General features: G+C 37.9%; 1 protein-coding gene across 2 annotated transcripts in view; it reads left to right on the forward strand.

Moving 5' to 3' along the window:
- Window positions 1-25,569, forward strand: part of NDNF (neuron derived neurotrophic factor) — a 34,946-nt gene extending 9,377 nt beyond the window's left edge. For both annotated transcript variants that reach the window (XM_081021978.1, XM_081021977.1), the window contains exons 2-4: window positions 19,953-20,147; window positions 22,346-22,470; window positions 23,024-25,569. In XM_081021978.1, coding sequence (XP_080878104.1) covers window positions 19,954-20,147; window positions 22,346-22,470; window positions 23,024-24,417 — 1,713 coding nt within the window. In that variant the 5' untranslated portion in view covers window position 19,953 and the 3' untranslated portion in view covers window positions 24,418-25,569. The remainder of the gene's footprint in view (window positions 1-19,952; window positions 20,148-22,345; window positions 22,471-23,023) is intronic.
- Window positions 25,570-27,245: the final 1,676 nt, after the last annotated feature.

The raw sequence follows: 27,245 nt of genomic DNA on the forward strand, positions 1-27,245 counted from the left end.
ATCCCTCTGGCTTTTGCTCTCTCCCTCTGGCACTGATGGCAGTTCCCTGACAGATCCTGATTCAGATTGAGGTCCCACACCAGTTCTTATTATTCAAAATGCATTCTGCCGCTCTGCTATTTTTTCCTCATAGATGCTGTTTGCAGTAAACAGTGTATTTGATGGCAAAAACCAGCCAGGAAGGAGACATCTGGTACACATTCCAGGTCAGGAACACATTCCAGGGCCCAATGTCTGCTTTCCCACCAAAATAAAGGCAGCCAGATTAAGCATGCTTGCTTAAACATGTGACTAATGTTATGTGTACTTTGGCCTTCATGCACCTAGAAGGAAGAATAGTTAGGTCTAATTACTTTCACTCTTAATGAAACTGGGAGGCAAAACATCTTGTAGAGTATTTGAGATAAGCAAAAATGATTTTCGACAATATGTATTAGGGTCTTTTTCTATCCATAATACTTACATCAGAAGAGCCGTTTGGACATGAAAGCAATCTCAATGCATAAGCAAATTTGCAGGTGGTACAAGGCACTTTGGGAGATAACTATCTAATAAGACACTCCAGTAAATCCCAGAAGGTAGTGGGACCACCTGAACTCCCAAAGAATTCTACAGAGGACTAAGGAATAAGTGAAGTCCTTGTTTTAATGGCACGTGTAGTTTGGCTTTGGGAGTACAACTGTATGCACACAATGTGGAAGAAAGCCCCACTGAACTCAGTGGGAGTCCCCCCCCCCCCTGAATATAACGTGCATAGAACCAGAATAAATGTGAGTTAAGGATTGCAGCCATAAGAGAAAAATATGCCTGCCACATTATCTGGAGGACATTTACGGGAGCAGCGATTGATAGTGCAGAGAACACATAAGCTTCACGTTTGTCTTGATGAAGTAAAAGGGATGCTTTCACCTTTTGCCAATAGATTTTAATGACTAGGAAGAAGTTCCTTGCTTTCAGCATTTTTTTGAGACGAGAATGTTTTGTATGCACAGATAGAGCTATTTAATGAGTTTTAAACTCCTAGTTTCTGGTAGTAGGCAGAAATCAAAGTAAGCTAAAGGATACTAGAAAGTAGCACGGAACAAGAGGAGATGATTTATTATTTTAGAAAACTGCAGTGGGGTATCTCACTGCAGGGAGAAGTATTTGCTCTTGAGATTGATGAACTGCCCAGGAGAGGAAACCAAAACCAAAGAATGGAGATGCCTTGCTTTCAGAGGAATTCAAATATTGCATCCTTAAGGCAACAAAGAATAAAACCTAATATTTATTGCATAAATGATTTTAGAAAATTAAACTAAAAAAATTATCTGGGAAAAAGGCAGGATATAAATAAATAAATAAATAAATAAATAAAATAAAATAAAATAAAATAATAATAATAATACTCTAGAAGATTAACATTGTATAAGAACAGGCTTATGTACAACTATTCTATATTGAACATGACAGATTTGAATGTGTTTTTCAGTTTTACATTGGCATTTTGCACTGTAACATTTTGTGTCCTACAAACCAATAAATTTACCCTGCACTTGGAGTAAATGGTTTGCCTCAATTTAATTCAATTAATGAAATGGCATGCACAATAATACAGTGATTAAAAAGTGTGGCAAAATAAATGTCATGTACTCAGGTACTCAAAACATTAGTACCCAAACATTAGCATTGGGTAGTTTAATACTTCTATGGTTTGTTGAAGCTTCTGGCTTGCCAATGAAAAGGCAGTCTCTCCCTGAGTTTAAGCTGAATTCCAGGAGCAATTTATTATTAATCCTTAATGATTTATCCCTCATTAATGAGGTCACTGCAATCCTTGCTATCCATTGATGAGTTTCCTAAGAATCTAGATACTTCTACTTCACCTCAATTTTTCTAAAAGGTGGTGATAGATAGCTTTTTCACTCTGTTAGGTAGAGTTTTTTCAACTTACACAAAAGTTTTTTCAACTTCTTACACAAATGCCAGCTTGTACCACAAACTACAGGTGCATAAAGTATGCAATTGTGCAAGGAAGGACAGTGCCCTGATGTACCATAATGAGTAAGTGCAGATGAGTTTATTACTAAGGATTATTACCAGTGCTTTTTTTTATATAGAAAAATTGGTGCCAGTACATACCATGAAATTGTTACAGCAAGTGAGCAACTGGGGTAAAAAAGCACTGATTATTATGATGGCAAAGTAGGGTACAGATTGGGACAGTTGTGTTTGGTAATCAACAGCAAGCGCTTGGTTTGTGTTGAAGAAGGGGCTTTTTGGAGTACAGTAGGTTTGCTAGGTTTGTGGGGGAATAAACTTGGTCTTCTGCTGGTTTGCAGAACTGAGTTGCTAGAAAAATGTGCCCACCAACCACAAGCTATTACATGAAAATGGATTCTGGATGGGCACCTACCATATGGTGTGACTCATTTATCTGTCTCCCTCCTGCCCCAGTTTGGAGGCAGTGTGCTTTCTTTCTCTGTGGAGCACACAGCTGCTGATGGTATGTTTCTAAATACCTAGGTTGCCCTCCTTCCCCAGGGAATCAGATTTTGTTGTGTTTGGATACACTATGGCTAACTAAGAATTGTTAACGGAGCTTACACACTCATCCTTGATTATCTGTGTCCCACAGGGGACTCAGAATAAATTCAGCTAATTGATGATAATTGCTAGTTAAAGGGCATTGTGGTAACCTCTGTTTATCCTAATTGAATTAGTAGCGTACTATATTGTGAATAAAATCTAATGATAGGGCCTTAATACACAAGATGTAGTGATAAGTAGTAGAGATAAGTGAAACATAAATGAACAAAAATAGTGTTTTTGGTCTACATTCTCCCAAGTTCTGCTGTTCCTAACAAATATGAATATGAAGAAGAAGAAGAAGAAAAGCTGTTATTAGATAGATTAGGCTTCCTGAACAGTGAACAGTGGCACTGTGATAGCTGTTAGTTTGTGATAATAATGAGGTCGTTTTGGTTAAACTACCTGTGCTATTGATAAGATTAATATGGAAAAGAAATGCCTGTAGTTAATTTGACTGTTTGGCCTTGTGTATTTTTTATGCAAAAAAGCTTTTAGACAGATAAACAGATGAGGAGGTAGCTGTGTAGGAATAGCCTTCTTAATCATTTTTACTGTGTTATAATTTATCCCAAGTCTTTGTGACAGAGTTGGATACAATTTCTAGGTTACCCTTGTTTGCTCCTGGCAGCCACATAGTATGAGACTTACAAACACGCAAGCAGGTTCTGTTCCGTTTGCACTGCTAAGCTGCCCCTGCCATACATCACAGGTGAATGTTCCTTATGCTGTGTAAACTAACAATTTTTGAAATTTCCCTTCAACAGGGAGTACGGCCACCACTTTTGTGTCATATAATAAAAGAACAGGCATGGTGTTCTGAACCGTCTGGAATTTTTAAATAGTAGAACATTGAGAACAGTTTAGGAACATTTTTTTTATCAGATCATCATCATCATCATTAAAATGATGATATTCATAGTAGCCCCAATTTCTCAGCGGCTTTATCGTAGCCTAGCTGTTCTCAGGTATGTACATTTAGCATTCTTCTTCTTGATTTACATTTGCATTTGATTTAAAGATAAAATTATTGCATTCCTATACATTTTGGAAAACAATAAGAATAAATAATAATAATGAACTACAATAATAAATAAATGCTGTAATATTAATTAAGCCATAAATTGAATACTCAATACAACCTCTTTCCTCTTTCCACAAACTCCAATTGTCAGGGTCTGCACCTTAATTGAACAGAATGGTTTAGATCCAGACTTAGTAATGCTTAAAATAGGGCCAATGAAATCAGCGGGACTTTAGTTAGTCATGCTACAAGTAAAACCCTTGAAATTAACTAAAGCTGCAATTCTAAATCCACCAAGCTGGGAGTAAGCCCCACTGAATTAAATAGGGCATAGTTAGTATTGCGCTATAAGCCTGGATCCACTCTAATAGCTGAGAATAACAAGGTTTCGGGTCACTATAGACTAGAATAGAGGCTTAAGTTATGAAATCATTTTGCAAAATGAATATGAAAGTGCTTTGTTGTTTCCTATTTAATTCAGATTCACTAATCTGTTTGTATCCAGACTGTCTAAAATGACTTGTTGAAATCTAAAAATCTGATGCAAATTACCGTATTTTTCGCTCCACAAGACGCACCTGACCATAAGATGCACCTAGTTTTTAGAGGAGGAAAGGGGGAAAGCCCCGTTTTGGGGGGGATCAGCTCAAAGTTGTGCAGCTTCTTTTGCAAAGGGGAAAAGCCCCTTTTTTTGAGGATCAGCTCAAAGTTGTTCAGCTTACTTTGCAAAGGAAAAAAATTCTGTTTTTATGGGGTTCAACTCACAGTTCTGCAGCTTCCTAAGGAAAGGAAGGGGAGCCATTTCTACAGTTTCCAGACAGATAATCTAATCATCCAGTCACACGTCGCTGGGAAAACAAACAGCCTCCAAACAGTAAACAATGGAGGCCGGGGCAAGGGGGCGGGACCAGAAAGGGGGCCAACAATCAACCACACATTAGTGCCATAAGACGCACAGACACTTCCCCTTACTTTTTAGGAGGAAAAAAGTGTGTCTTATGGAGAGAAAAATATGGTAAACTGTTTACAGTCTTGAGGGGCTGATAATGCTGTGTTTCCTTCCATTGGCTGGAGCATCCTGTGGGTAGAGTTCTGAATATCCAACCAATGAAGAAGCTGCAGGAAGTGGGACAATCAGCAAAAATTAACCTCCTCCACCCCTGTCCCTGGGATCATCCACTAGCCTTCTATGAACAGAAGAAATGCATCTCTTTATGAAAGGCACATTTACAATCCAAGTCCTTGTGTTTGGACATGTATCCACAAATATTAGTCTTTCTCCCACACTAGTTGCTGTTTTAAATACATGGTGGTGGAATATTTACTATGCTTAGGAATTGCCAGCAGGTGGGGATGTAAGTGGTGCGTGAATAGCTGCATCTTGGAGCAGTCAAAGTATCTTAGCCTAGCCTACCTCACAAGGTTGTTGTTAGGTTAAATTGGGAGGAAGAAAACCATGAGCTCCTTGGATGAAATGTAATGATGAATGTGATTACAGTGGTGATAGGATTGTAAAAACCAGGAGATCTTCCTTGGAAATCAGAGCCCCTTTTTCATTCAGCTTTACATAAGGAGGCAGAAACCTCTCTAGTTTTGTGGAATTAGATTGCATTTTGTTGAGACAAACCATCAGGCTGTAAAGAGCAACCATGTGTGACTCTCCAGAGAAGGATAACCATAAAACATGGTAGGAGCCATTTTAAGCCATGTAAGTTTTGACTCATTTGATCAGAAAGGGGGGGGGGGGAACCATGGTTGTAGAAAACCCGCTACATTCTACTAATTGTGCACATGCACAATTTAGATTTATTGCCCTGGACTGTTTTAGTTGAAATAAGATTTGGATTTGGATTTGCATCCTAGTGTGATTGGGCTTCAGCCTGGTTAGCAACAGGGATGTGTTTTCTCCTTTCCCCAGCACTTGTCCCCTCATAAGCAGGTGCTGAAAGGGGTGGGTTCATTTTTGCGGGGCATTAAAAGTTTGTGAAATGCATTCCACCTTTGTTTTGGCACAGAACATAAAATGAAACCATGCTGCTCTTTGTGCAAACAATACAGCCAATTTACTTAATCCACATTCATCTATTCAATTTACAAATCTCATAACACAGTAATAAGATCTCGTAATAAATTTATGTACCACTTGATGCAAAGCCTCTGAACTACATTAAAACAACAAGAAAAGTTTCCTCTTAATTAATTATAGCATGACTTCTTGGCACACATTTGTGTAACATAGATACAGATAATCAAGACAAATTTGGCAGAATTTACATGGGAATAAATGTGTTAAGCAATATATCCATAGCTGTCCATGCATGAGCAAAATGGACTTCCACTCACTTAATGGAATTTCACATTCCTGTCTTTCTCCTGTAGCCCTCCATGCAGCCTCAAAATCTGCTCTGTGGATTGAAGGCCCCCCAGAGCATATTTTGGGGTTGCATGGGAGGGGGCTGCAATGGGGAGAGAGGAACATGAAATCCCTTTCCATAAGTGGAAGTCCATTCTTTTCACAGATGGACAGCATTAGATACACTTCTTAACCCACTTAGAACTGTATAAACTCCACTAAAATGTTAGATTCAACCCATAGTCTGTGTTGAAATGTCATTTATTACAGGGAATTCTGACAAATGGTTAGGTCAGTGGAAAATTCTATTTTTGTTTTTAATAGTTTTTAATGAAACTTCTGTGTCAACTACTTCCTCTTTGGTCAGAATAGTATTTAATTTAATTTAACTTTCAAATTATTCCATGAGAAAAAAGTACCTTGTAGCTCTGAAGACAAACTGAACCAATAATAAATTCATGTGTTCTACTTTAAGTAAAAAGCAAATTCTCTGAGGTCAGCTATTACACCATGTCTTAATTGAGCCCCATGTCTACTCATATTCCTTTCTAATTACATTTCTAAAGTAAATCCGAAAAATCATTTGACTAAAGATAATTCCTACTTGGCAAGGTATCAGTTATATAACATAGTGCATGATATTTAAAAACCTGAAAACATGCCATTGACATGCTTAAGGCCTCTGGATAAAATAATGGAAAGTAATAGTAATAAATATGTGTCCTCTTTATCATCTTGTTGGTGCAATGCCTTTGGTAATAGTGCTTTCTCTTTATGAGTAATGTTCATCTAAGGATGGTTGAGAAACCTTTGCTAAGCCTCGTGATGCTTCTCAGAAGCAGATAATTGGGGCCCCAACACAACTCAGTCTATCTTCTACCTTTGAAAAATAGAATTCCCTTGACGTACATTCCAACCCCCACTTAATCTGGAAATAATAATGAAGAACAGGAAAGCAACTCAAGCAGGCTTCCCACCTCCTAGTCTCTACATATGTCCTCCAAATCCCCCAACAGCTCCAGAAGCATGAAGATCCTGAACTTTGAACTAATTACCCCCCTCCTTGCCAAAACATTGTTTTCTTTTAGTACTTCTTTCTTAAAGTCATCGTTAAAAAGTTTGGGGGATTTGAAGGTTTCCAGATTGTTGTCATGGTCACTCATCTGTGGTACGCTGACCTATGTGCCTGTTTATATGCCCTCTTTTTTTTTTTCTCCACGAGTAGCTAGCTAAAGGACTAACCTTTCCCCTACCATGGACAAATAAACAGAGAACAAGCAGCTAAGCAAGTATAAAGCCTTTGATCATTTGATTTTGATAGCTCTTAATCACACCGTTTTATGCATAGCCAAGACACATTATTTTTGAAAAACAAAAACCATTGCAAAAAATGATTTCTTGGTCAAGATAAGACTGTTTTCTGTACATGATTAGAAGAAATGTTTAGAAACCATAACATCTCAGAGAGTTAATAGCTAGGTTGGTTCTAGAGAATGAAAGATGGAGGTGAAGTGAAATTATACCCTGATTAGTTCAAAACAAGTTTAGACTGGCTCAAACTGGAGCACCAAAGAAGGGCCTTCAGATTAGATCAAAAAGCACAGTAACATGGTTGCCACTTACAGCTTCCTGTCCAGAATTCCAGCTTGCTTCTAAACTTTTGAAACCTTTCATTTGATCAAATGCACATAATAATAATTGTGTACTTAGCCTTGGAAAAATCTTTTGAGAAAACCCCTCAGTAAAGCTTAGCAGTTTGTTTTGTGGATTAGACAGGTGGTTTTATGGATTAAGGAACAGGAAGCCATTTTCCCAATTGAGGGGTGTAAAAATTGAGTCCTCCAAGACCAGTATTTCTCAACTTATTTCATAAATGTTCTAGAGTTAGGGGTGAGTAGTGGACTATACAAAATTGTTCAGAGTGATTAAAACAAAACAAAAAGGGATTGTGAAGAGCTCCAGAAGGATCTCTCCAAACTGAGTGAATGGGAAGTAAAATGACAAATATGATTCTATGTTAATGTAAAGTCATGTGCACTGGGGCAAAAGGGGGTCTAATTTCACATATGTACTAAACAAGAAAACTCCTCTAAAAGGAAAACTTACAACTCAGCTAGAGATCTGCCACATCTAACCCATCCTAGCAAGCCCAGGGTTAGGATTTCACCCCTATTTTGCATGTGATAATGGCAGCTATGATGTACTGTCCCTTTCAAATATTTACTAGAGGAACTGTACTGTATAAAAAATTATTTTAAAAAAATAGGTGAAGACTTGCATCACATCAAACAGCAGGCAAGAAATGAACAGAAGGGAACATACCTTGAAAGAACTGCAGTTGAAACACTGCATGCAGAAGCCACCTACTTAGCCTATAGAGAAATTGTCTTGTAATTGAAAGACTCTCATGAGGGAAGATGTGAAAGGGTGAAGAAATTTAAGGAAATCTGAGATGCTTGGTTAGAGCTAATATAATAAATAAAAGCAGCACACTTGATTGAGTAAGCCAGCATACAGACTAAATACAGCCAGCACACTTCTTAATCTTGCACTGTAACAATATTTTCCCCAGTCCTGTTTGAATGTGTCTTTTAGGAATTCCTCTGACATTGATTTGGTGAGGTTGGATTTGGGATAGGGGAAACTCAGATCTGATATGTGCATATTTGTTTGGTGAGGTCTAGAGAATTGTTTGCTTCCGGACCTTTGACCCTGGAATATGAAATGTAGTTGCTAATTGATTCTGTAATTCAGAGCATATTTCCTTGGAAGCAAGTTCCATTGAAATAAATGTGACTCACTTTAAATAAGCACAGGCAACTTTCAATGCACAGGCAATTTACAGCCAATTTACATGGAGGTTATGTTTCGAGGCACCACACACATATGTGAAATTGTGTAGATTTGAAACACCATAGGAAAATCCTGCAAACACCCCAAAAACTATGGAATCTCTTGAAAAACCCTTTAAAAAGCCAGCAACATTTACTAAACTCCACCATTATCACTCCCTCCAAACCTCATTGCTCAAAATCCAACTCTCCACAAGCCTCAACCGTCAGGGCAAGGGCTCCCGGGATTGCTAGGTGCTGTTTTGGCACCTTTTGCCCATCCTGGGCTCTTCTAGGGCCATTTTGGCAATTTTTAAATTCACATCTGTGTTCAGCGCAATGTGCGTATGCATGGTCACACACATGGGAAACGCACGTAAATGGGGGGGGGGGGCTGTTGCCTGTGCATTGAAACAACTACCCCAAACAGACCTATAAAGGCATCTTCAGTAACAACCTTTAACCACCAGGTTAAAACTTTCCTTTTTAGCAAGGCTGTGGACGCAGGTGGTGCTGTGGTCTAAACCACTGAGCCTAGGGCTTGCCGATCGGAAGGCCAGCGGTTTGAATCCCCGCGATGGGGTGAGCTCCCGCTGCTCGGTCCCTGCTCCTGCCAACCTAGCAGTTCGAAAGCATTTCAAAATGCAAGTAGATAAAGAGGTACCACTCTGGTGGGAAAGTAAACACCGTTTCCATGCGCTGTTCTAGTTTCGCCAGAAGCGGCTTAGTCATGCTGGCCACATGACCCAGAAGCTGTCTGTGGACAAATGCTGGCTCCCTCGGCCCATAAAGTGAGATGAGTGCCACAACCCCAGAGTCATTTGCGATTGGACTTAATTGTCAGGGGTCCTTTACCTTTACCTTGGCCTGACAAATGCTGTTTTATGGTTTTAATGCTGTTGAATGTTTTTGCTGTTTTATTTGTAGGCTTTCTGTACTGTAGCGGCTTATGTTTTCTTGGTGTTTTATATGTGTCCATTTAAATACAATTTAATCACTTCTAGTTCTATTTGTTCTGAAATTTTAGTTAAATTACTGTGTAGAAAGAAATGTAGCTTTTTTCTATTCCAAACAAAAGATTTTTTTTGTAATTAATTACAATAGTGTAAAATACATTCAAAACATAGGGAGTGGTTATTGGTATATTATAACAGGATACATTATGGTATTTGATCATTTTATTAGGTACTCAGCAGGGAAGTTCTTTCTCGGTCTCCAGCTGTGTGCAGATAGGGGAATTGATGCATGATCTTACATTACTCCTATGGGGGAAAAATATTTTGTAATGAAATCCTATAGGAACTTTCAGAGAAAATCAATGAATAGTAGCTGGCAGGAATTTAGTATTCTGTTCACATATCTTTTCTGCAAAATCTACTTTTAATTTTTCGTATTTATGAAACTTTTTCACATGTGCTTTCCTTTCTGGAGGACAAAAATGGAAGCTGTAAGATTTGTCTATCTGTAACCTAAAGGGAACTCAAGGGAAAATGAGATTTTAAGTCAGTTATGTTGAAACTCCTTTTATTAGTAGGAACCATGAAGGAGAAAATTTGAAATCTTTCTTCTTATTCTTCATTTCTCAAAGATTAAATAAAATGTTTGAGAAAATATATAGAAAACAGAGGAACTCTTTTAAAATGTGCTAGAATTTAGCAGCAAAACATCCATAGTTGAGTTCCTGATCATATGCTAGCAGGCAATCACTGAGATATTACGTATTTAGTTGTTGTTTTTCCCTCTGCCTATTTCAGCCATTTTTTATTTTTTTTAAAATTGTGCCCCAGATCCATCCTTGCATTTTGATGCAGTACCTACACACAAGTAGGCAGCTAAAAAAAACAACCACTGTTACTTTTTCAGGGCCTTTGTAGTTGCTTATCCAAGGGCTCATTTCCATCTTACTTCAGCCTTTGATTAACCCCTTTAATTGGGTAAACAAACTCAGTTTGTTTACAGAATTGATTGTGTAAACAGATCAGTTGAAGTAAGATAAGAGGCTGGTGGTAATCAAGGTAACTGGAAAGACCAAAAAGTATAGCTTTAGCCACAATGTGTTTCTTGTTCATATTTAAATTGTAAATTCTTTTAAGTGCTTCTAACATGAAAATAATGCTGAATCTGTGTCATTTAAGATAGGATCAAACCTAGATGGTGGCAGCTCTGCATGTTTAAACTACACGGTCATGTAGAAGACAGGAGATGGAAAGGGTGAGAGGTACTGGATCCCTTCCCCAACTCACATATCACTTCCCCAGAGTACCTCATGTCATTCACTTTTCCTTCAACAGAGGCCCAATCCTGGAAGTTATTCTGATGGGACAAGACTTGTGAAGAGTGGCTTCAGGGAACTGAGTGGTTGGCGAGGGAGGGTTTAGAAATCATTACCCATATCCCCTCTGCTCTTGAAATTGGATCATCCAGAGGCACACACACCACTTATTAAATGAATGAGACAAATCTAAATTTAAATAAAAAGACTGGCTGTTAAATCTACTTTGAGATAAAATGCACCTGTGCCACTTGGCTAGTGAGGTAAATGGGGTGCTCCAATATAGTGCTAAAACTGAAAACACAACACACATTGCCATCAAAAGAAAAGGGGGAAAGCCTTTCAGAACCTAACTATTCCTTTTCAAGATGATCAGATGGTGTTTTCTTTGACCTTTGGCTTCTTCAGTATAACTAAACTGAGTGTTCCCAGAAGTGGTCTTAACAAAACTTCTTAGTAGCTATAGCACAGGTCCCCATGGTATTACTTATGGATGGATTAGAAAAATAAATCCAATTGTTAAGGTATTTTATTTTACAATATTTCTTTGAAATGCTGATGTGATTTCCGTTGTTGCAATAATATGTTCAACAAAAGGAGAAAACATGTTCTGAAATAAACTGTAAAATAAGTCCTATTTAACCCATACTGTATTTGAACATATTAAGATTCTAAAATCGTCAAAGGATCCATTGTTACTCCTTAAATTTCAGTTATTTTATTGCACAATGTAGCACATAAATATACACCCATCCACATTTATAATATGTCAATCCAGAAATTTATTTATGGTGGTGGGGGGGAGGAAATTGCATTATATTCAATGCTAGCCCTACTCAGAGCAGACCCACTGAAACAAATGAGCATGACTAAGATATATTAATTTCAATGGGTCTACTCTGAAGGAACTTAGTTGGATACATCCCTGAGCTCTGCACTGATACCGTACTCTTCATTGCACCCTACCTGGAGCTGGTCTGAATCCTTGCTCCAAGTGCCCTTGCCCAACAACATGAGATGGGTAACATACCCTCCAACATGCTGCAGAGGAAAATTGGGACATGTGTCTTTTGGGGGCTGCAGTCTCATGGAAGCCAGGTAACTCGCTTGAGAGCATGACCCCCAAAACTGGTGTCTTTGGGGGCTGTGCCTGGGATGCAGTCGCAAGTCAGGATGGCTTCTGTAATTCTAGGATGCCCCACTCAAAGTGGAACAGTTGAGGGGTATGGGGCAACCACTGGAGACAGGGCCCCAGTTATGGAGCATCCTTCTAAAGGAGGTTCACCTGACACCATCTTTCTGGCCTTTTCAGTCCCAAGTGAAGATTTCTTTGTTTATCCAGGCCTTTTAAATAACATGTGTTATTTAAGAGGATATGGTCCTCTTAGGTTAAAAAATGTGTTTCAGTTGTTTTTTTAATGTCAAATGATATCAATCATTTTCTGTCATATTTTAATTTTTATATATGTTTTGCAGGCCACTTACGGTATATTGTGGGTTGGCTATATACATTTAGTTAATAAATACATGAATAAATTTGAAACAAGTTGGATTTCAGTGAAAAGAATTAATGAGCAATTTAGAGTTTATCAGCGCAGTAGTGCTGGCCTGCAGAACCAACGTTCTGATTTATTTAGTTCAAAAGTTTATACCTTGCCTCTCCAGTATGTTAGCTTCATTCAAGGCAGCTTACAATTAAAAACAAAGCAATCCCATAAAAATAACACAACATAAAATCAGAAACAGGCTTGAATAATTAATTTTCTGGTTTTACTTTTGATTCAACATAAGAGGCTGGCTGTCAACATTTAGTTTCAAATTTAAAATCATGTGTACTTTTGGCTCCAGCTTTGTTATTGCCCCTGACCCCACTGAGGAACAAGGTTGGGAATAAACAACCAAATAAAGTGTAGGGTAAATGGAGGTTAAGTTGTACAAAGCACAGTGTATGGGACTGTACTATAGGCAGGCTAACCTGTAGCCCTCCAGATGTTGGAACACCGTGGCCAGTCATCAGGGATGTTCTGATTGGAAGTTCAGCAACATCTGGAGGCCACAGGTTCACCATCTAGCTGTAGAACATTTTTATTGCTTACATGGCACTGAAGTCAACTGAAGTCTTGAACTTTAAAAATCCTTTTTTTCTTTGGCACAATGATGAATTTAACTCTCTTTAAAATTGAGCTAGTTGCTTGCTGTTAGTGTGTGTGTGTGTAATGCCGCACTTATGCTCACAACATGTTTCCAGTGCAGACCTAGAACTGCTTTGGAACACCAAGTTGAGTTGGCATGCCAAACACCTCTGTAGGATACAAGCGGCAAATGGAAGGGCAGACATTATATACTTCTTTTGGTTAATAAAAAAAGACAACTACCACATATAAGGATGTTTCACATCTGGGCTGGGTGAGGAGTCAGAAGTCCCAGGTGTGTTCTGGGCAAAGAGAAATTTATACTGCATTGTTGGTTGTAATAATAATTTATACACATGGTCAAACTTTTTTAAAAAGTCAATTTTTTTCTTTCCTCCCTGTGTTCTAATATATACACAAAATTAAATCAAATTTATGAAGAAATCCTATGCATATGTAATAAGAAGTAAGTCCCACTGACGTTAATGGGGCTTAATCTCAGATTGGCCTTAATCACCTTACTTTGTCCATCAACAGCGAGTACCTGAACAGCAGACTAAGTAGACACACAAGTGACACTCTTGTTCTCTATGGTGAAATGAACTGTATTTCTTTTAAATTATAGTAATGATGTCTAAGTTTGCATCTGTACAGATAAAGTCATTAAGTTTAAGACTGTCAAGCCAGAGGTTGCTTAATGGAATAAGACCTAGTCCCTAAAGTCTAGTCTGAACAATTATTTGCCACCTTCACATGATCCCCTTTGATTTCTCCAAGGCTACAGTCAAAAGTTAAATAGTATCCTGCAGATTTATTATCAAATGGGGGACTGACTAACTCAAATAAAAGTCAGTGCTTTTGATTTTAAAAATAAGATTTGAGGGATACAAAATTGCACACACCCCTCCACCCAGTTATAGAAATACAACATACAAATGCCTGTGGCAGGCCATTCTTTGAAATTAACCTCACTAAATTACAATCATGCACTTTCAACTCTCTGTAATTAAACATTTAGTTTTATTTATTCCAGATGTATTTGCTTCAAGTAAATCCAGACCTTTTGCTGCTGTTGTAGTAGATCTTTTACAGGTCTCAGGGACCTAAAAATTGACAGAAAATAAAAGTGAATTGTTTCCTTAGGTTTGGATTGCAACATATCCACTGGTGACTGCTTCTTATGGAATTTTGGAAGGTGGTGTGTATCGTGATTCCTTCAGGAACAAAATGGCTGATGCAACTGTTAGCTTTAAAAAGTAGTGGATTTGTGTTTTGTGAAAATATAGTGCAAGAAGTTGTTGCTTTAGTGCTTCCACCTACTAATATATAACTGGGAATGCTTTGTGGACAATGTTTGAAGTATAAAGTACTAAAACTGTGTTTTCAGCAAATAGATGCTATAAAAGAAAACACTGGATATTTTCAGCTGCACATTTTAAAAATATGTACTAGTGATCATCACTCATCAGTTTACTACTAAATGACCATACTTGCTTTACACACATCTCAAAAACAGTAGGCTTCAGAGTTGTCTTTTCTGGTACTCAGTTATGAAACCTGGCTTCATTAATAGATGGCTTAAAGATGCTGTAATTATCACCAGCTGTAAGGTCTTTAAGGCTTTGTTGGTTTTAAACTGTGTTATTCTGGTATTAATATTAGGCTTTTATCTTCTGCCTTGGTATGATGATTCTTGTATTGCTGTTATTTGATTTCATGTATTTTAATATTGTACAGAAGCTGCCTTGTGAGCATGTTTACCCTAAAATGCAGCTTGGATATACAGTGGTACCTCGGGTTAAGAACTTAATTTGTTCTGGAGGTCTGTTCTTAACCTGAAACTGTTCTTAACCTGAAGCACCACTTTAGCTAATGGGGCCTCCTGCTGCCCCTGCGCCGTTGCTGCACGATTTCTGTTCTCATCCTGAAGCAAAGTTCTTAACCCGAGGTAATATTTCTGGGTTAGTGGAGTCTGTAACCTGAAGCATATGTAACCCGAGGTACCACTGTATTGTAAATAGAATAATTCAAGAAACCCAAGATTGCTGGGTATGGCATCATTGTCTTTTCTGCTATAGTCAAACATGCTTGCTCCTAATTTTGGATTGCTGATGGTGATTTATAAGCAACAGTTGCTATTGCAAGCCTAGAAGTAGCAGTCCCTGCGGGTTCATATTCACTTTGTGTGGTATAAGAAAGTTATAAGTAGGAAGTTAGCCGCTATTTTCTGTGAATGGTTGCTGTGTGTTTATGTTTTCTATGTAGCTATGCTTAGTAGCATGCAAAACATAAATGCAATGCATTACTCTGTACTTACGAAAGAGCTACATCTGGCAGGGTTTGTGCTTCTGTGTGTATTCTGTCTAGATTGTCAAGTAAAACTTTTGTGGCTTTCTTCTGCTTTCTTTATTTTTTTCTTTTGGTCCTTCGGTGTAAATGAGGCAGATTGCAACCAGTATTTTTCAAAGGTGGCTGTGGGATTTCTTTCTTTCAGACATTAGTAGGAAATTTGCAGCCTGACCTAGCCAGGATCAAGAGAATGTGCTTTGTTTTCTACTCAGTTTTTTCTTACAGTTCTATTTGTCCAAAACCTATAGACCAGAACCACAGAGTGTGACCAGACATTCAAATTCATGCTCAGATTTATACTGTACTATTAGACAGACAATGACTAGAAAGCAATAGTTTGTGGGGGCAGGGTGAGAAAGAGAGAGAAAAGGCCATTAGAGGGCACTTTTGTAATCCTAAAAAAAATAAGATAGATGTTTGTTCTTTCACTTTGGACTGTTTGTTTTGGCTCTCACTTAGTCAGGATCAACAACATGCAAGTCTTTCAAGTCAGTGGTGACGTTCCAACAAATTCTTTACTCCCCCTGCAGATTTAAAATTTCTAATGATGAAACAAGCTGAACATCTAGAAGAGAGTAAAATGTTATTTAGCGATTCTGATTTGTATGCAGAACATCCCAGGTTTAGTCCCTGGCATCTCCAGGTAGGGCCAGAAGAGGCCCTGGTCCTTAAATCATGGCCAGCTGCTGGTAGTAGGTGCAGAGGATTCTGACATAAATGGACCAGTGGTCTAAGTCAGTATAAGCAGCTCTCTTTGTTCCTAGCATAGACCACACTGAAATATTGTAGGCAACTGGCAGCTGGGGCAGATGAGGATATCTGTGAGGATATGAACGAGGTACTGTCATCAGTTTGTGACTGGTGCTCTTGAATCAGGATATTGTTACCTGTCAACAGATATGGTTGCCAGAACCACAGCAAAATAAATTCACTTTAAAGCTACCAGGCTTACAGAATCATGGAATCATAGAATTGTAGCCTTGGAAGGGTCCTCTGGGGTCATCTAATCCAATCCCCTGCAATGCAGAAATCTCAGTTGGATCATACTTGGCAGATGGCTACCCAACCTCTGCTTAAAAACCTCCACCACTGCTCATGGAAGTCTGGTCAACTGTCGAAGAGCTCTTATTTTCATAAGGTTCTTCCCAGTGCCTAAGTCTCACTACTGAGCATGGTCAAGGAGACCTCACATCTTTACTGGATACCAATGCAAGGTGGCAGCCAAGGTAAGGGCTTGTATCCACCAAAATAATAAATACAAATCTTGGCACATATAGAAGGAAAAGCAAAAACAAAGCTGCAGTATGCTACCACATTGGGTCCTTTACCTTTTACTTTTACCTTTGCTTTCTTGGTACAAGAGGGGAATTTTATTCCCAGTAATGGTTTTGTTATTCTAGCATCCCCATTCTGGAGGAGTCAAAGGCTGTGTTTGTCTCCCAGTCTGTACTTTAACACTAAAGTATGGTTTGGTGTTACATGAATGAGCATTTGTGTCACTACCTCTCTTCTCTCCCTGATGATGTTGAATTACAGGGTCCAAGAGTACCAGGCCCCTTACTTTTTTGGAGAATCCACTGAATATATATATTTTTTTAAGAAGGCTGTTGAGGGCCCCATAATGTGACTAAAAGAAGGGGACGTGGTAGCTGGGAGCTGTGGATTTTGTTCACAATCCTCTACTGTTTCTCCCACTTGGTCTCATATTTTATATCTAGTTTTAAGTGTATGTGGTTGTATTGCTTTTAAATCTTGTGAACTGCAGTGTAGTGAGTGTGGAAGAAGAATGGTATAAATGTTTTAATTAAATACATTTGCATAAAATAATTTGATTACTGAGCCCTAACCACCATCACAACCACAGCTGCTTTAAACCTTCACAGACACGCATGGGAGTTTCGATCAAGGATCGAAACATCATGCTTGTTTTCAGCTTAGGCAGAAACAACAAAAAGCAGACTATACGGTAATATTTTCCTAGTTGTCTTCCAACTTTCAGGGCTAAGCATTAGCTTTAAAAAGAAAGAAGAGCTGAGATTAATTGGAATTAAAACAAAAGGCCAAACCTGTCCCACCAATTTTTTTACAATGATGGACCAAGTGCCAATTCTCACACCAGGGGCTAAGTTTCAGAGCTTGGTTTTCTTGCAAGCCAGGAACTATCTTTTAAGAAGTTAGGTGGAATGCACATGCCAGGAAGTTATTAAGGGCTGTAAAAATAAATAAAAGAAATTCAGCATGAAAGAATTTTGTAACAACAGTGGACTGGACTTTAGAATCAAAAAATGAATATTTTTGTATTGGAGTGAGCAATTTTGAATTAGGGATTAACAAAAAAGGGGGATAATGCTTTAAAGTGGAAACTCTTAAAATGTGTTCTATCTGATGGCTACTCACTAATACACAGGTTTACATGTGTAATGTTAGTGAGAGAAAGTGAAGAACCTAATAAACACTCTATGGCGTATGCTTACTTACTCAACAAAATCTCAAGTGACTTCTTATGTGTTATGCCTAAATAAGCAGGCAAGACTGGACTTAATATAAGACTTATGCTATTATTGTCTGAAGGAATAACCTGATAATTAGCTATAGTAAATTAAAACAAGATCCTACCTACTTAATTTATAGTTGTTAATTTGATCCAAAAGCCTGCCTATAAAGTGGGTGATCTGGTTAAAAAACAAAATTGAGAAACAAAGCTTAATCTGAAGAACCCTATACAGTAACCTTTATTTTTAAAACAAAATTGCACTGGAATCCAGGACTCAGAATATCCATTATTAAGATCTTATAGTGATTCATTAAAAGGACACTATCATCATAAGCATTCAGAACACCAGAGAATTTGCTATAGTTCTGATTAATTCATAGACAAATTCTGACTGAAAAGTTAATGAACAAAGTATCTTGTTTTAGTCATAATTTATCCTAAATGATACTTAAAACATATTTCAATGAGTTTTGTAAATCAAATTATCAAATATTTTGACTTGTGATCTCTATGCTCAAATTTTCTTTAGTTCTTTATTTTCAACTGTGTTGCTGTTACTGTATCAGGATTTCATTTATTTTATTATTGCATATACTGTACAGTATATCCCACTTTTCCTCCAAGGAGCTGAAAGTGGCATACATATTCTCCCCCTCTGCATCACAACATCCCTGTGTGGTAGGTTAAACTGAGAGATAGCTGCTGGCCCAAGGTCACCCAGTGGACTTCATGGCTGAGTGGAGATTTCAACTCTGGCCTCCCAGGTCCTACTCCAACACTTGAACCACTACACCACACTGGATCTACATGTAAGTAACACCACCCAGAAGCCACTGTCCTGTGTACCCACCAGCCTATTTTCAGTTAATAGTGGGACACAGAGCACAGCCTCCTCAAAGTATCTTGATAGGTAGGCATTCACTGATATGTAAACAAGCAATCCTTCAGACACCTTGAACCTATTTTGGGCTTTTAAACAGTATGCTGATTATCTATGAACAGATGTCTGAGGCAGCAATCCTTCCTACATCAGAGAAAGTCCAATTGAATAAGGGGATTCTACTGGAATTCTGTTAGATGAGACATGGCGGGGTTGGTCCTCCATTATTAGCACCAATGGCAAATCAGCTCCCTAATGTCTACCACATACAACCCTGATCTTGGGAAAGAAGATACTTCTGATACTCTGAGAAAGAGATGAGTGTTTATATAGCTGAAAGAAAGCAAAAATAGATTACGTTACACTGCTGCTCCTAGTCCTGCGGTGATCATTGTTCTATACAGAATAATTCAGTGACTGAGGAAAGAAAAATACACACTTTGTGAAATACGATTAAAGGAAAAAGACTTTGTAATGAGGACACACTGTAGAGTACCAGAATGTTGTAAACCACTCCTTCTTTTATGGTATCAAAGTAAATGAAGTACAAATTAAGCTACATGTTCTCTCTCTCTCTCTTGGCTTCCTATAGAGTTTAATTACAAGACTCAATAGACAACAGACTAGCCGTCTCCTGATCTTCTTAATATTGTTGAACATGTCTGTAAATGAGTTTGTCTTTCCGTTCTTCTGAACAGCTCTGCTTGAAAACTGGCTGGCAGGAGAAAGTAACTGAAACTTGTCAGTGGGAACGGGTGGCGCTGGCTAAGCACTCCCCTCTATAGCCCTTTTCTTTAGATCCTAAACCTTAGATGTCTCAGTTGGGAAAACCACTAGCAGGAAATTTTAAAATGCTTTATTCATTCAATCATACGGCAACAACAACATGAGTTTCAAGTAAAGACTATTGACTTGACGGATCACTTAGACAAATACCGAACATAATTGAATTATGGCATAAGAGATAACACATTTCCCCCCTTTTTTACAGCAACAACTATATTTACTAGCCCTGTCATTTACAATGCATCCCTTTCATTTTGCTTTAGGATGCTCTTGCTGCACTGTTCCATGTCCTACCTTCTGCTGCTGCTACCATTTAGCTCCTGGACACAGAAGCTGCCAACTAGAGATGAAGAGCTTTTTCAGATGCAGATCCAGGACAAAACATTTTTCCACGATACGTCAGTTCTCCCAGATGGAGCTGAAATCAGCAGCTATCTCTTCAGAGAAACACCCAAAAGGTATTTGGGTTAATGATATTTTCAGAGAGAGACAGAAGTTACAGGTGGAGCTGCTATATGGATTTGTAATTAAATTTAATTTGGGTTTATGCATGGAGAATAGAAATATTAGTTCTCTACTTAGAAATGAAAGTGTGCTTAAATTTCAAAAGAATAATGTGGAGAAAGACATCATATGTTTTAAAACAGAGTCACAGTATGAGCAATATCTCGTTTTAATATTATTGTAAAGGACATTGGCGCTATTAAGGTACCACACTTAAGTACAAATATTTCAATGACTAGCAAAAGATGTAATCAGATTCCCAATAGTAAGTGTTGAGTTTTGAAGGAAAATATCTTTTTAAACAAATGTTTCTTTCCAATATTCCTGGCTGAAATGACCTTTTCCTTTCCAGGCCTTCTTTCTTATTTATTTATTTATTTATTTATTTATTTATTTACCACTATATCATAATGAGAAAATATTGATGTGGTTCATAGCAATACTACATAAAACATGCAATAAAACATAGAAAGTTAAAAGCAGGCATCAATTAACCATTGTGGAAATATGTATTCTCAATTGCCTGTGTGCAGGCTTGGCAGAATAGAAGTTTTCAGCAGGTACTTAAAAGTTGAAACAGAGGGCACCTGCTGAATCTTGATTGGCAGATTATTCCATAGGACTGGGCTGATGACACGAAATGTCAAATGAGCCTCACCAGCTTGGGGAATGACCAGTGATGCTCCTGCAGATGATCTCAGTGATCATGTTGGGATATATGGGTTCAGAGAATCCCTGGACCTAAGTTGTTCAGGACTTTGTAAATTGATATAACAACTTCGAACCTGGCTTGGTAGTAAAATATATTATTGATGAATATACCACTAGGTTCTGCTAATCTTAAATGTTGTCTTCAGAAGAAAGCAAAATATTGATAAATGCTTACTATGATATGTGAAAATATCAAGTTGCTCAGTTAGATGATAATGAGGTGTATATAGCTAGAGAATTCCTACTAAGGAAATGGATGTATGGCCAGATATGTATTTCTTTATTCATATTTATTCAATTTATATAATGCGCTTTATCCAAATAACCCAGTGTACAACATTAAAAAGATTATTTACATCACATTTAAAAAACAACAACAATAAAACAATTACACAAAAAATCCTTATAACATTCACCCCACTTTTAAAAGGTCATTGTTTAATGGCAAAAGGCCTGGGTAAAGAGGAATGTTTTTTCCTGGTGCCTAAAGACATGGAATGATAGTACTGGGCATTCCACAGATGGGGAGCCACCACAGAAACAGCCTTTTCTTGAGAATTAGGCCCAAAGGAGGACCTTGGGTGACAAGCGCAGGGTCTAGGTTGGTTCTGTTGGGGAGAGGCAGTCATTAAGGCATTGAGGTCCTGGGCCAGCTAAGGCTTTATAGGTCAGCACCAGCTTTGAATTGGGTCTGGAAACGAATTGGCAGCCAGTGCAGTTGGGCCAGGATCAGTGTTATATACTCAACTTGGCTTGCCCCAGTGAGCAACCTGGCTGTCAAATTTTGCACCAGCTGAAGGTTCTAAACCATCTTCAGAGGCAGCCCCACGTGTATAGCATTGCAGTAATCTAACCTAGAAGTTACCAGAGCATAGGCCACAGAAGCTAGGCTATCCATGTCCAGATATAGTTGGGCCACCAGCTGAAGCTGACAGAAGGCGCTTGGCGCCACCAAGGCCACCTGGGCCTCAAGCAACAGAAATGGGTCCAGGAGCACCCCCAAACTACGTACCTGCTCCTTTAGAGGGAACATAACCCCCTCAAGAACCAGCAGTCTCCCATTCATCCAGTCTAGGGAACCACCCACTAACAGTGGCTGAGTCTTATATGGATGGAGTTTCAGTTTATTGACTCTCATCCAGGCCATTATCGAGGCCGAACACCAGTTCAGCACATCCACTGCCATAACTGCAGATGTAGAGGAGAAACAGAGCTGTGTGTCATCAGTATACTGCTGACAACACAATCCAAAACCTCAGTGACCCCACTCAGATATGTCACATTAACTTTAAATAAAAGCCCTAAGGAAACTATGAAATGCCAGGGTTTGCTAATTGATTGTCTTTATGAAAGGATGTGAAATATACATCCATTTATTTTGATTGGAAGGTACTGAAAGCACACTGCGAAAAATTTAATGGGTTTGTTAATCTTTCCCTAGGTTTTTTTTTGTAGTTGAAGAAGATAACACACCCTTAGCAGTTACAGTAACACCTTGTGACGCTCCTTTGGAATGGAAGCTGAGTTTGCAGGAGCTTCCAGAAGAGTCCAGTGGAGATGGCTCAGGTAAATTTCAGATAAAATTCTGGTTTTTATGACAGATATGAATCAGTGTGACTGTCTTAAAGGAATCCTGACCATCTGTGTGTTAGAATTAGTTTGATAAATTAGACTATGCTACATAGAATGGTTGCTTATATGAACAGGGCTTGTAATAGCAAAATAATGCATTAAGATTATCACACTCCCTCTCTAACTCTCTTTCTCACACACATTATGCAGTTTACAAAGAGAACAGGGATGGGAACATTGAGAGATGGTTAAATATGAATCCAGCATAGAACTAAGCTTCAATAAAGAAAAGTTTAGTCTTAAATGCCCTTAAATCTTTTTACTAAAGCAGCAGAATATAGTAATTTATTCTTCTATATATGAATGCAATATAGCAATAAAATCTCAGTGCTACTTATTCAAAAGTTGAATGGATTGCAAACCATAAACCATATTGTTTCGTGATTAAGTTTCCACCAAGCAATCATTTATTTTGGTACTTAAACATATATATTTGTTTCCTATGAGAACACCTTTCCTAAAAAAAATCCCTTTGTGTGTCTTCTAGGTGAACCTGAGCCACTTGAACAGCAGAAACAACAGATTCTCAATGAAGAAGGTACAGAGCTGTTCTCCTACAGAGGAAACGATGTTGAGTATTTTGTGTCCTCCAGTTCACCTTCTGGGCTGTACCAGCTGGAACTCCTGTCAACAGAGAAAGACACACACTTTAAAGTGTATGCCACAACAACTCCAGAGTCAGATCAACCATATCCTGAACTACCTTATGACCCAAGAGTTGATGTCACTTCTCTTGGCCGCACAACTGTCACTTTGGCATGGAAACCAAGTCCTACAGCTTCGTTACTGAAACAACCTATGCAATATTGTGTGGTCATTAATAAAGAGCACAATTTCAAAAGTCTCTGTGCTGTTGAAGCTAAGCAAAGTGCTGATGATGCCTTTATGAGAGCTCCCAAACCTGGTCTGGACTTCAGCCCCTTTGACTTTGCCCATTTTGGGTTTTCATCCAACAGTAATTCTGGGAAAGAGCGCAGCTTCTTAAAGTCATCATCAAAGTTTGGGCGACAGGTCTATTCAAAGCCTAGAGTTGACCTTGAAAAGATATGCATTGGGAACAAGAACATCTTTACTGTGTCTGACCTGAAACCTGATACACAGTACTACTTTGACATATTTGCCGTGAATGTCAACACCAATATGAGTACTGCCTATGTTGGCACTTTCGAGAGAACCAAAGAAGAGGCTAAGCAGAAAACAGTTGATCTCAAAGATGGGAAAGTTACAGATGTGTTTGTCAAGAGAAAAGGCTCTAAATTTTTGCGGTTTGCTCCTGTTTCATCACACCAAAAGGTTACATTTTTTGTCCATTCATGCCTCGATGCTGTACAGATCCAAGTCAGAAGAGATGGTAAACTTCTGTTGTCTCAAAATGTTGAAGGCGTCCGTCAGTTCCAACTTAGAGGAAAGCCAAAAGCTAAATACCTCATTCGACTGAAAGGAAATAAAAGAGGTGCTTCCATGCTGAAGATTTTGGCTACTACAAGGCCTAATAAACAGTCATTTCCATCTCTTCCTGAGGACACACGAATTAAAGCCTTTGATAAACTTCGCACATGTTCTTCAGTCACAGTTGCATGGCTAGGTACACAGGAAAGGAACAAATTTTGCATATACAGAAAGGAAGTGGATGACAACTATAATGAGGAACAAAAGAAAAGAGAACAAAATCAGTGCCTGGGGCCAGACTTGAGGAAGAAATCAGAAAAAGTCCTCTGTAAATATTTCCACAGCCAAAACTTACAAAAAGCAGTTACCACAGAGACAATTAAAGGTCTACAGCCTGGCAAATCCTACCTTCTGGATGTTTATGTCATAGGACATGGAGGGCACTCCGTCAAGTATCAAAGTAAAATTGTGAAAACAAGGAAATTCTGTTAGTGGCACTTCTCATGTTGAAATCAGCAGAACATTAAGCATATGGACTGACTACTTACACAGCAGAGGAGTTGTGAACTGTATTGGTACTATATAGAGAAGATATTAACATCTATATTTATGTTTGCAAGAGCAAATGAAGGGACTGAGGCTGGTGCTCTTCGTTGGTATTGGACAGTTGCATTATCATGCGTCTGGTGGTCCAAGTTCAGTGCTCAGTAGATAACGAAAGTAGCAGGAAATATTGAAGGAACTGCCTTTTTCGCTTCCATATTGCATGAAGTGCTTCTAAATTATTTTATTACTTCAAAGGCTAAGAAAAGTCATTCAGTTACCTTATTCTTATGCACAGACACAGAAACAAAACTCCCACACAACCTCTATCTCTTAGTAGGCTATAGGGTCATGTAAATTATTTTATAAAGTCTTGTTTGAAATGTCTATGTTTCCATGATTGTAAACTATTAAAATATCTTCCCCCTCTTAAAACACAGATCTAAACTAAGTATTAACTGGACTACGCAGAAGTAAGTTTTATTGCTAATGTAAATTCCTATCTCGTAAATTTTAAATGTTTAAATACTGTATGTATTTCATGTACAAAATTGTCAGACATTATATTCCTGTACATAAAATTTAAATATTAGATTATATGTTCCTTCTCATCCATTCCAATGCATTTTGAGCATCATTAATTAATAAATTTGTAAAACTTTTATATCTGAAAATCTATTTCAACTACTAGCATCCTGAAAATGGAAGCTTTTACAAATGGAGGCTTTTACAAATAATAGGATCAATCATTTTGTATAAGTATTAGGAGTAAAATAATCTAGTAATGCTTAAAGTGTTTGGGGTTGGTAGATTCCTTTCTTCTTTAACTTATAACAATAACAATAACACAACAATTACTTGCCCTCATACACTGGGCAAAATCCAGAGTATATAATCAACTCAATTTTGATTGCACACAATTCAATTTATGTATTTTTATTTTCAATTTTGGATTGTACCTAGTGGCTTATACTCTGAAGGTCAATTTGTAGATGCAATACACAAGTGAAGGTTAGGCAAAAATGCATTTTATAACTGTTTTATTTTTTGCATTTCCACAGAAATCAGTTTGATTAAAATTAACATGTTTGTGGAACATAACCCTTTTTGGTTTCATTTATTTTTCTAAAAAATAGTTCCAACATCTGTTTTTTGAAACATTTTAGAATAAATGACTTAGAATTAAGTCTCATTGGGACTTACTCCCAGGTAAGTGAATATAGGATTGCAGACTGAAGCCCAGGAGTATTTACATGGCAGAAAAATTGTCTGGATTCAATAAGTTGCACTTCTGAGTATTTTGTGTGTGTTTTGTAAATTAGACAACTTTACCTTAATTCAAACTTTTGTGATTCAAATATGCGGGTTTCCGGTAAATGTAATAGAGTTTTGAGCTATTATGTGTTATATATATCTTAGTAATGAAATATTTAAGTTAAAATTAGATACAAATTTGGAGGCTGTAATCCTTTAAGTGTTTACTCGTGAATTAGATTTCAGTCATACCAATTACAATTTCATAATTAACTTGAGCTTGATGTTCCAAAGTTGGGCACTTTTAAATCCCATTTACCGTATTTCAGTGAGACAATTAAGCTCACCTTATATATTATTTTCCATTGGTTTAAATGCACTCCACTGTGGCTGAAATACGCCATTTCTTATTGACATTTAACATGAATTATGATTTGGATCCAGGAGGGTTTAGTGTGGGGATTTTATTGAGTATTGTGGGGTTCAAAAAGTAGTTCTGGAAAGAAGAGTAGGTACAAATTCATAAAGTCAAGAAGAATATCAAAGCAACTTGAACACATCCCCATATACCAAATTGCAAAAAGCAAAATCTTTGTAAACCATTCTGAGGGTTCCTCCCTCCACCCACCCACAATCAAGCAGTGTATAAATTATATGAAATAAATAAATTTAGAAATCTTGACTAAGGTGAGCAGCTACCATTTTTCCTAATAGTTAATGTCCTTTCTAAACTTAAGTAAAGGTGTAATTCTTGAACCGCCCTGAGATCTGCGGATGAAGGGTGTTATACAAAATAAATAAATAAATACTTTGTAGTCACTGGGAACCATAAACCTTGTCTAGCTAGGTTATGTCAAGCCATTACAAGCGGTCTTCAGTCATCTGAAACTGTACATCTCAAAAGTGTAGTAGGCATGGAGTTTTCTCCTTGCTGGTCTCCTTCTTATAACTTAGATTCCAGCTGCAGTTATGAATTGCTGGGAAGGAAGGATATATTGGTTTTTAGAATCGCCCCTTGCTGCCAAAGTAGCAAGCGCTTCACTTTATCACGTTGATATCATATCTGACTGCTGTGGTTATCATGTGTGACATCTGGTGTAAATACTAGAATCATGTAAATGGAATTCCAGTCCCTTGAAGTCGGTGGCAAATTTCCCATTAACTTTAATAGCGCCAAAGTCTTACCCATGGATTTCATCACTGGGAATGAGCTCAGTATCTGAACATGCTCCAGTTCGTCTTCGGGAATGAGTTCAGCGATCGAACATACACACTGCAGCCAGGATGTGACATGATGTTTCTATAAAGCTTATAATGGTCAATAGGGCACTTTTCAAATAAAAGGGAAATGACTGTGACGTTTAAACAGTTTTTATTAAGCAATCTTGCTGCTGAGTGTTTCAAGGCACTACAATTTTGTTGGGAGGATGGTTTCACATGGTGTACAACATGTGCTGTGGGGTTCCGACTGGTGTGGTTAAAATGAATCAGTTTCTACAATCCACAGCACGTAAGGCAGGAAC

The sequence above is a fragment of the Podarcis pityusensis genome (genome assembly GCF_964106645.2).
Source record: "Podarcis pityusensis genome assembly, chromosome: 9".
In the NCBI taxonomy this organism is placed as follows: domain Eukaryota; kingdom Metazoa; phylum Chordata; class Lepidosauria; order Squamata; family Lacertidae; genus Podarcis; species Podarcis pityusensis.